This window comes from Thunnus thynnus, chromosome 7 (assembly GCF_963924715.1).
Source record: "Thunnus thynnus chromosome 7, fThuThy2.1, whole genome shotgun sequence".
NCBI classification, from domain to species: domain Eukaryota; kingdom Metazoa; phylum Chordata; class Actinopteri; order Scombriformes; family Scombridae; genus Thunnus; species Thunnus thynnus.
The window spans coordinates 32,663,847-32,675,213 of NC_089523.1; the positions used below are offsets into that span (position 1 = coordinate 32,663,847).

Genomic DNA, 11,367 nt, shown 5'->3' on the forward strand with positions numbered 1-11,367 from the left:
ATGTACATCATAAAGACCAGTCACACACCAAAAGCTTTGTGTTTGCAAACTTTATTTTGGTTAGGGGGGGAATGTTTGTGCAAGACATTTTATTCCTGAAGGTTAGGCAAAACTGGAATATCACATTTTTCACAAAGTAGAGAAAGTAAGGCCCCCTCCACCACCGTTCATGATAGATCTTCGATAATCAAAGACAATCATATTTATTAAGAGTAAAAATAAATCTAGAGAGAGCTGGTACATACCTGTGCCCCAATAAATATTGCCATCTGAGTCAACTAACATGAGCTACAATGTGCTTAAGTAGTTAAGATTTCTTACAGTGCATATTGACATGTACTGTTGGGTGAAAAGACGTAGGATCTCTACATGATGATATTGTGAAATGGAACCACAAAAAACATACAAAGATCTGAATTTTGCCTGGAGAAAAAACAATTGGGGTGTACTGTGCAGTACAGGAACCACTCCTCGCTCTAGATTATTTTATGCTCTGTTCACATCTTTACACTTTTACTTCACAAGATTTTTCTTTTAACAGTCCAAATGAGGGCAGCAGCTCTCCTTTATGTCACCAGGTTGTTGCTTATTACTGTTATAAACATTAAGTTCCCAAATACAAGCTTGCCAAGGCTTTTGGCTGGGGGTGGTTACAGAGAGGGACGCTTGGTCACTTTGGTCAGTGAGTCAGCAGCAAACAGTTCACACATCCCGACAGTGTCTAGGAATCGTGGCACACTTCAGGACTTCAGTCCATGACACAGTATCAGTAGTTACACTAAGTAGCTTGGTCCCCCATCAGAGATTAACTTCGTGCACCTTTTTGTCTGCGTGCACAGTCTGTGTGCAAGTACCCAAGCTTAACATACACACACGCAAGCATCCATTCACACATTTTTCTCCATACTACGCCCAGTGGAGGCACTTCATATGAAACTGTAGAACCTGAACCTATGTCAGGCTGTAACGAGGCAGTTCAAAAGAATTTAACAGGACAGGTCTGTGAGATCGTTTAGTGTTTTCTCTCAGTGACTGTTGATTTTTTTATAGTTAAGAAACCCAAACAGGCCTGGGAGTTGTCAGTCTTTAGGCCACAGTGTGTCAGACTCCTGGAAATCACTCTTAGCCACTTAGAATACCAGTCAGTTATTATATATTTAGAATATAGAATAATTCCCAAATATGGCCGGCGATACAGACAAACAGCCAAATTTACCAGCGTTTAAGTGGTGGCAAATTTAGCCCTGTGCCTATCCCATAAATTTGAACTTATTTCCACTGATACAGCCCATACATCATTACTATTCATACACACGCACACACCAATCATACTAGTGTGTGTTAAGATTAAATTCAATAGCAGCTTCAAGGGGCAGGCACATCAAAAATGAGAGCCAGGAAAAAAAATAAAATAAACTGCCATCAAGTATGAAGACCAAAATCCAAAAAAAGCTACGGCTTGCATCTCGGCTGTCTTTCTCTGAAGATGATATCATCATCATCATCATCATGCCGTTCTTTCTCCCTTTTGACCTGTACTGTGTTCTGAGAATGATTCAGAGAGAGGAAAAAAAAAAATGCTCGGCGTTGTGAAAGACATCGGATTTAAAGCGATGGATGCAAACCTCTTTATTTTCGACGCTGAGTGAAGACGAATCAGTTCACACCGTTTGTGTCAATATGTGTCACCTATGGCACCTAATGTGAAAAAACACCTATGGCTTCAGGATGCAGTGGTCCAAAAAAAATAAATTAAGAAACTATAAATCAGAATATTTATTAATAACAACTAAAAACACAGTCCAAATACTTTAAAAATAACTGCTACAGCCCTGTTCTACATACCTACTAACTCTGCTAAATACTATTCATATTTTACTCATAAAATCATCTTAAATCCTTGATAGATAGGCAACATTTGAGACAGTAGGATGGTGATTTATCAACAGGTAGGAGAAGCGTTATTACCTTAATATTTCCATTTAAGGCAATATCATCCATTCCCACTGCCTATACATACGATCACAATGATCTGACAGTTTTAACAGATTTCCAATGGAACCAAAGCTCAGGGGGAACTTTTTTTTTTTTGTTGTTTTTTCTTCTTCTCTTTCTCACAATGAAGCCATACTTAAGTTTGGATCCTGGCAAAGAAAGGTCAGTTATGGTAAGTATTAAGTAGAGGATAACTACTGTGACATTTAAGGCTTATTCCAGAAGGCTTGAGGATAGCGGAGCAATAATATGCCCAGACAACATCAACCCGAAAAAAAAAAAAAAAGGACTTAAGAGGAGGAGGAGGAGGAGATGGGGGTTCAGAGCTTCATGCTAGACACATCTAGCAAAAAACATAACCTGCGTTAAAATGTTCTTACTTTTTCCTTATAGGTAGCAGAAATACAACACAGGGTAAGGCCAGTGATTAGTAGATGAACAGCCCACCACAAGCCACACAGATTATGTCGACACCACATCAGTTCACTTGCGTTACAGTAGTAAAGTGGTGAGGAAATGCATTAGAGGGGAAATTCAGCGTTTTCCCAGCTTGCATTATCTGAAGTACTTGCATGCTTGCAAGTGATCAATTTGCTTTTTCACATACATACATTATTTTAATAAACAATGGGATGCCATTCTGTTTCACATTAGCTATAGACAAATAGGGGCTAACTGAGTCCTCTGCTCCTTTGCCAAATGTTAAGCGTAACATTTTAAAAAAGTAAATTTCTACAGTTTAGGTAGGACCATCTACAGAATTACGACAAAAAAAATATGTAATAAAAAGAAAGACTACTTCTTCAAAAAGCAATTCTTGAAATATTACACACGAGAGAGGGCACTTTAGACTTTCCAAACTTAAGAGAAACTACTCGCAACTTAAGAACATGAATCTCAGAAATGGAGAATGTTACTGTTTTTTGTTTTTTTGTTTTTTGCTAGTGCTGGCTTTGTCTTGTATTTACAGTAACTAAAAATTCTGCTCAACAGTGATGATAGGTAGCCATTCTCTGCACACTGATCACCTCATGGAACAAAATGCAATAACTACCCGGACCACCCGCTCACGGGTTTTGCAGTTCAGAAGCCATGTTGTATTCCTGATAGATGAGACGCGCCTTTCGTTTAGGCCCGTTAACGAGTTTTACACCTCAACTATGGGGGGGAAGGGAGCTCCTGGGACCAAAAAAAAAAACAAACAAACAAAAAAAAAACCTTATCAACAGTCTTGTTAATTGCATATACATGTAACCTTCTCATTTCAAAATGAATCACAAACCTGTTAAAAGGATAAATAATTGCAAATATAAACATTACACAAGGACATCCTTAAATCTTGCCTTTGGGCAGTTGTAAGGCCACAAATGCTGAAAAAAAGTTGTTCCATGTCAACCTGGGAATAGCACTGTGACAATCTTATGGCAAGAATATTCTCAGCTGCAACTGAATATTTTAGAACACTGTATATACATGAACAAAGAGCAGCACATCCATGCCAGTGATGAAAAAAGAGGAATTCTACTCAACAGTGGAACAACAATCTCAAAAACCCTTCATCTGCAACAAAAGGTACGACATGGCTTAAGACCTGAGGAATACTTTGAAACATCACAACCTGGTGGGTCTACAAATCAAGCTCTGAAGCAATAAAATGTAATTGATCACTTGCAAGATCTTAAAGAATAAACCATTAGAAGCTGAAAGTAGCTGTTGAGGAAAAAAAAAACTCAAAAAACACACCAAGTGGGATAAGCTCACGCTTTATCGGTAGCCTGGGTGATGAGTGTGGACACCTCCGCTATTACTGGGCTCCTGAACTTGGCCCATGGCTGACCTGTGCATCTTCTCCATCACATCCATGTTCTGCTCCTGAAAGCTGGGCATCTGGAAGTCACCTCCTAGGAAATCCACATTCTGCAACAACTTCGACTGGCCGGTAAGACCCTCTTTCCCTGGTCTGTACTTTGCCCCTGGGATGCGGTCTGTGGAGGCAGCAGCCTGCCCTCCCTGGAAGGCCACTGGGATGTCCTGAGGGCCAGATCCATTGTTACCTGCTGTGGATGGGATGCTGCCCCACGGTGGCTGCATGTAGTGGCCATTAATGTAAGGCATAGAACCTACTGGGCAGTTAACAGGGGATGATGGTCGTGGCTTTTCTGCTGGGTGTTTTAGAGGGAAGGACTGTGCAGTGTTGGGTAGCTTGTGGGAATAGTTGAGGTTTCGAGAGGGGAAAGCACACTCAGTCGGAGGCTCCATCCTTGGGTTCTTGCAGGGATGGGCCCCCTCGGGTGGCTGCTGCATGTGAGCCAGTTGATGTTGGGCCCAGGAGCGCTGCTGCTGCTGCAGCTGCTGTATCTGTTGTAAATGCTGCTGCTGCTGTAACTGATGCTGCTGCTGTTGTTGTTGTTTCTGCTGATGTAAATGGTGCTGAAGCTGCTGCTGCTGCTGTTGTTGTTGCTGCTGCTGCTGCTGCTGCTGCTGCAGTTGTACCTTCTCTTGGTCTGTATGAAAGGCAGGCATACTGTTAGTAGCAGCTATATTGGGCTGTGTATGGAGAGCAGCACTGGGAGTCTGAGCTGTAGCTTTGTCCGGGGGTCCCACAATAAGGCAGCTGGGCACAGCGCCCAGAGCCAGGTGGTGAGATGATACTCTTGAGCTGGCGTTGATCAGCAGGTTGCGGCTTATGGGGCTGGGGTTTGCGATCTGGCCCTCACAGACTGAGGTGGAGCCCATGCCAGCCCGTGCCTGGCACAACTGGTTGATTTGGTGCACGATGCTGCTCAGGTCGCCAGGCCGGTTCTGATGCAGGCTGGCTGCCATGGACAGTGGGATGGTGGAGGTAGATACAGTTACATTTGGTGGGGCATCTGCGTCAGGGAGCTTCCGGGGCCCGTATGCCCCCGGCGGGGGCTGCTGGAGGCTGTTAGGCATGGTCGGAGGTCCTGCACCCACAGCCTGGGGAGGGGGCTGTGAGCCAACTAGACCCTGGGCATGCTGCAGGCTCGGAAGCTGAGCTCCATCAGACATGTGGCGCAGATCCTGAGTCACACCTTGTTGTGTAAGTAAAGCTTGCGGAGGAGCCGTCTGATGCTTTAATGTCTGCAGGTGAGAAAGATGCTGCTGTGGTATGACTGATGGACAAGACTGGCTCTGCTGTTGCTGTAGTGCCTGGGTGTGAGGCAGACTCTGCTGCCTCTGTATGCCTTGTGGGTGAGCCAATCTTTGCTGCTGTGAAGTCTGAACCTGGGACAAACTCTGCTGCCGCTGCAGAGCTTGTGAATGAGCCATGTTCCTTTGCTGTAAAGCCTGTGGGTTCGGCAAAGTTTGAGGCTGCTGTAAAGTCATTGGATGAGTCATGCTTTGCTGCTGTTGCTGTAGCGCCTGCGGGTGAACCATGCCTTGCTTCTGGGCAGCCTGGGCCACAGGCTGCGACGGGCCCTGTAGGTGAGGAGCAGGCTGAGGAAGGTTTAAAGTGCTTTGAGTGGCGTATGGTCCACTGTGAGGGTTCATGACGGCCTTATGAAGCTGTCGGGCGCGGCTGCCGTCTGATTCTTTGATGACGCCTTTAGCAGGCGCACGGAGGACAGCCAGCAGGCCGCCACTGGCGCTGACCTGAGAGGGGTAGGGACTGTGGCGCTGGCTGGACGACGATGTGTCAAGCCCGTTTACTGTGCGGCGAATGTGCTTCCTTTGAGGTACTTTGACACTGTTGGGGAAGATCTGGATGGTCAGAGGGTTGTTGGCAACTTTCTTAGCATAGGCATCCAACTCTGCTGGGGTTGGATAGCTGACAGATCTCATCTTCTGTGTAGTTTCCCCTGCAATGTGTAAAAAGTTAGACAACCAGAAACGGCTAGCAAAGCACACTGATCAACACTATATACTGAGATGCATCACTATGACAATAAGCAATGTGTGAATAAAATGTGGTGCTGCTGCTTCATCGTAGCTTTATCTGCAACTGCAGCTAGCACGGCGCTTTATGGATAACAAAAACTTGCTTTGCCTCTTAAGAGTGTTTTGCATCAAATGCTTAAATATGTGTTTAACTGTTCAACTCCTACATTAAAGCCAGGATCATGTACACTGTTCAACTAGAATTGAAGCTATCTTGCAGGTAGATTTTATTTGTTCATCACAATTTAAGCTTTTAGGGGTCAGTGATGACATAATCTTGCACAATCTTTGTCATGTAAAGGATAAGTAATATCAGGTCCGTAACGCTGACCAATGATGAAGTTACTACTTTCAAAAGAGGAAATAAAACCACAACACGGTGAAAGAAAGCACATACATTTCTGAAGTCCAGTGTTCATCTGCGTGCGGGAGAGAAGTCGGATGGTAGGGTCACCTGATGCTGGCAGACAGGCCAGCATGTCACTATTCCACTAATGCAGCATGGGACACCTTCTCCTCACCATACTGGGGAGAAACAGAGCAGGCGCAAGTCAGCCACTGATAGACACTTACGTTGGTGTGAAATGACTTTGCTATCTCCTATTTTCACATCCAGTACAATGTGACCTTTTGCAAATGGCAGCTTGTAATAAACTGAGATCATGGCTCTGTAAAAGCTCACTGCGTACACCCTGCAGCTCGCAAAAAAAGCCAAGATGGAGATGTGAAAAAGCCTTTTTCTCGCCTTGAACAAAACAGCACATAGAACACAGCATGAAGGCAGACTGCAGCCAAACGGCTATCTTCTTAAAACTCACATGAGGCTGAGCCAAAAGCACACAGTTAAAAAAAAAGCACAATTTCCTCTGCTGAACATGGTTTAGTAGGTCATGTTATGAAAAAGTTAGACCCAAAACGAAGCGCTGGTCCCTGAATCCAAATACATTTTTATTGTAGATTAAAGTAAAAAGCTGGAGATCTTATTCAAGGTTTATTCAATACTTGATCTTACCGATACGCTGGTTTGTAAAGATTGCACCACAATGACGAGTCAGTTTTTAGTATTTCAATAAACATCAACACATTGCTGATAAATCTGCAAAATGATGTGTAAGTAACTAAAAACAACCTCATATCTCTGGTCAGATTCACTACGCTGCGTTATTTTTTTTAAGGCCAAAAACAAAAAAAAAAGCAGGTTCACATTTTTTTCAGGTCTGTCCATAAACCGTACTCACATTCCCAAATGCACATTAAAACAGTTTTAGATCGCTGTAATCCTTCCTCCAGTTCACAGTGGCCATTATAAAATCCTTCCTAATGTGCTTACAATGAAAGAGATGGGGAACCAAATCCCCAGTAGGGCTGCAACTAGCAATTATTTGTCATTAACAAGTAAATCTGACAATTATTATCACTAATTACATAATTAATAAATAGTGTTATGCGTCTGTTAGAGTCTCTTTAAGCTCAAGGTGACATCTTCAAGTGAAATACAAAAGATAAAAAGATATTTAATTTACCATCACAAAAGAAAAAGAAGATGCAAATCATCACAATAAAGAAGATAAAATGAGGGAATATTTAGTATTTTTTGCTTGAAAAATGAAAATCCATTAACAGGAAACATTTTCTGACAAATGGCTCATCAGGTAATTGATAAATTGATGTCTTTGGGTATTTACTGTACATGTTTACAGCTCAAATATATTGCAATAACACAAAGAGGTGGTGTTTACAAGGAGAACATAAGAAACAGACATCCATGTCTTCATTACCAATACCCAGTGCCACTCCTAGGCCTGCACCAATCCCCATTTCCCAGATCGGAATTGATACTGATCTCATTAAGTGGACTGGGTATCTGCCATGATGTGACAGATTTACATGAAATACAGTTTCTTCATCAAATGTCAGTAAGATTCATTCAGTCATGCAGGGCTGCAGAGCCACTGTAATCCCTGGCCTCGTGTTACCTTACATGAAATGTTTTTCATGACTTACTGAGGTTAAGTACACTCTGGTCAGACAACTAGAAATATAAAAAAGGCGTCATCCTATGATTTAGTCACACAATTTTTTGCAGATTCATCATCAACTTGCAGACAGTTCAATGATTCATCACCACTGTTGAAATACTGGAAGATGACTCGTTAATAGTGGTGCAGTCTTCCAAATCTCTTAACCACTGTTGGGTTTGTTGGTGATATGACTTACATTACAGTGAATTTAGATATGAGACCAGTGCTTTGGGTGTTGATGTGGCTCTGCCTTTTCATCCTCTGCACTCCACAGGAGGACGCAGTGGAGTGAGTGTTGTCAGGAACAGGAAAGGAAAAATGGATCCTCATTAATGCAGACTGAATAATGTGACCTTTTCTACAGACATAGGTCACACTTACCGTGTAAAGCTACGGCATCGTCCCCAGCTAGTTTAAACCTTTGCAAGGCGTTTGAACGTGTCGAATGACGTATTTAATACAACCATCATCGTGGGCTACGTGAAGTTTGAGGCAGCCCGTCTGCAGCTAGTAACATTAGCCATCTGTGTAGCTACCCAGCCGGCTGTAGTTTCAAACAGCTAGCTGACGTTAGCACCGATATAATAATGTTGCTGGACTATTTCAGCTGACAAACACAAACTGAGCTGACTGCAGGGCCTCGATACTTCCCCTAAATCGAAATTAAAACTGAAAATTACAACGTTCAATAGGAAACCACGAGTCGAGCACCACAATAAATAAGGAGCTTCTTTGTGCTTATTGTGACCAGGCCAGCTGTTAGGCAAACTTTAGCTTTTCATTGACAAAAACCCGCCGAGGCGACCTGTATTAAAGAGGAAAATACTTACTCCTCGCGAATCTATGAGTAGGGTAACTTCATTTTGTGGAGATATACCGTTGATATTGTTTTTAATGATGAAGAGACCATCCCCAGTGTGTTGCTTCTCCGGGCGACGGCAGCAACATTTGTCGAGCATGCGCAAAGAGAAAGGACCCCTGTTCTGCATTTAGACATCACCGGCAAACGCCTGACCAATAATCCATAATCCCCCCAGATGAGACGTTTATTACTCCAACTCCAGGGCGGTGGCCTGGGTACAGTGGTGGGAAGTAACTAAGTACATTTACTCAAGTACTGTACTTAAGTACAATTTAGACATTTCAGAGGGAAATATTGTACTTTCTACTCCACTACATTTATTTGACAGCTTTAGTTACTTTTCAGATGAAGATTTGACACAATGGATAATATAACAAGCTTTTAAAATACAACACATTGTTAAAGATGAAACCAGTGGTTTCCAACCTTTTTGGCTTTTGACGTCTTACAAAAAGCAGTGTGTAGTCGGGGTCACATTTCACATGTCTATGAGTTGTTAACAGCTCCACCAAATAGTGATTTTTCCCTCTAAACTTCTCACATGCTTTCATTTCAATAAATGTTCAAATGATCCAATATTTCAGCAAAAATCAAAGATTAGAGAAAAAGTCCAAAAAACTGAAAACAGATTTGTGTATCAGAACTTTGTTTTTTCTTCTTTCCTCTCCCATTAATCATCTCACCACCCCTCAGATTTATCTGCTGACCCTTTGGAGGGGCCCGACCCCAAGGTTGGGAAACACTTGACTAAACTAGCTAACTGTATATAAAGTAGTGTAAACTAGCTCCACCTCCAGCAGCTACAACAGTAACATGCTGCTCTAACACTGATGCTTCACTATTAATAATCTAATGATGTCATATATAATAATATATCAGTCAGAGGGACCAACCCACTACTTTTACTGCAATACTTTAACTACATCAAGCTCATAATACTTATGTACTTTTACTGTGGTAGGACTTTTAATGCAGGACTTTTACTTGTAATGGAGTATTTTTACATTGTTGTATTGGTACTTTTACTGCAGTAAAGGATCTGAATACTTCTTCCACCACTGCCTCGGTATCAAAAGTAAAAGTGTTATATCATTTAATCATTATTAATCATTATTGATGCATTAAACACAATTTTTCCAGTGTGTGTTAAACCAGCAGTCAGGTGTCCATGGTAACAGTGAAAGAGGTTTTCCTCGCTGTAATCATCCCTCCTGTTCATACTGGATATTAAAAGATTCTTCAAATGTGCTTTCTATGGAAGTGATGGAGGCCAAAATCCACATTGTGTCCACACAGTCATTTAAAAGTAGATGTGAAGCTTATATTCAGCTTCAGCAGTCTGAGTTAGTCATATCAAGTGAATATTTGACACATTTACAGTCTTTTTAGCATCAAATTCCCTCTTTGTGTTTCCCTGTTGAGCTGTGGTGGAAGTATAGTAACAAAAAGAGGGACTTTGACACTAAAAAGACTGTAACGTTGAAAGATATCTACTTGATTTGACTCATTTGGACGCTGAAGCTTCATATTAGCTTCAGATAAACTTTTAAATACATTTTTGCACAGGAGGAGGACTGTGGATTTTGTCCTCCATCACTTCCATTGTAAAGTACATTATGAAGGGATCTTCTAATGGTCAGTATGAACAGGAGGAATGATTACAGCAAGAAAAACAGGTTTCAATGTTCATTTGGGCTCCTGACTGTTGTTTTAAGACACACTTGAAAAATTGTGAATCCGTCCTTTAATATGGAGGTGGAGCTAATTTTAAGTGTTTTAAGTACTTTTCGATGATTTAATCTATAATAGATTAGATATTATAAACTGATCTCAGCATATGTGTTTTTCGTTTAAAATTATAACCTCAAAACTTGCAAGTAATTACACTTGTGAAATAAATGTAGTAGAGTTTAAGCAAAAAAAATGGCATCAAATGGAAATACTCAAGTACAATTAGTAACTGAGTAAATGTACTGAGTAATGTACACCAGAAAAACAAAAAACTGAAAAGTGAATGCTGTTTATTTACATGCATTTATCTAAACCCTGCAAATAACACATTGTAATCAAATTAATCTCCCTGCTTTCCATCAGTGTCAAAGAAATGATAAAATGGCTTAAATAAAATAAATAAAGCTTGCAAAGTGATTATAATTGAAATAAAGCTTTAGACTAAATATATTGTTCTGTCTCAGGAACACCGTTGCTTTGATTAATGCTCTATTGTAGCATCTTTTTATTGAACTAATAAATAATAAAAATGTAATTAACCTGTTCATCAAAATGTGATGAAGAGGAGCTGACTTCAGCTTCTTCAGTCCAGCAGCTGGATAGTTAAGAGAACAGTGTTTACGGAGGTTTTAGTGAGCAAATTAAACTGGCGCTGTAAAAGTGTCAAGTGTCATTTATTCTGATTTATTAGTTTTATTTTGTTTTAATTATTGATATTTTAGTTTTGTTTTTGGATACATGTCATGCATTTTTTGGATCGATTAAATGTCACCACGCAGGATTAATGATTATGCTGTTTCAGGAAATAGATGGCTAAATTGTACTTCCATACAGCTTTACAATTTACACACACACACA

The 11,367-nt window shown here is 41.1% G+C and overlaps 1 protein-coding gene across 1 annotated transcript; it reads right to left on the reverse strand.

Annotated features, from left to right (window-relative positions):
* Positions 1–35: 35 nt before the first annotated feature.
* On the reverse strand, positions 36–8,877 carry LOC137186536 (protein FAM222B-like). Its single transcript, XM_067595536.1, has 3 exons — positions 8,747–8,877; positions 6,293–6,420; positions 36–5,816 (listed from the first exon to the last, which is right to left on the reverse strand). The coding sequence occupies exons 2-3, from the start codon at positions 6,372–6,374 to the stop codon at positions 3,760–3,762; spliced, it is 2,139 nt and encodes a 712-aa protein (XP_067451637.1). The 5' UTR covers positions 6,375–6,420; positions 8,747–8,877; the 3' UTR covers positions 36–3,759.
* Positions 8,878–11,367: the final 2,490 nt, after the last annotated feature.

Coding starts and splice junctions, on each gene's coding strand:
- LOC137186536 (XM_067595536.1), bottom strand. CDS start 6,374: ATGCTGGCCTGTCTGCCAGCATCAGGTGACCCTACCATCCGACTTCTC. Junction 5,817..6,292: donor GAACACTGGACTTCAGAAAT/GTATGTGCTTTC, acceptor TACACATTGCAG/GGGAAACTACACAGAAGATG.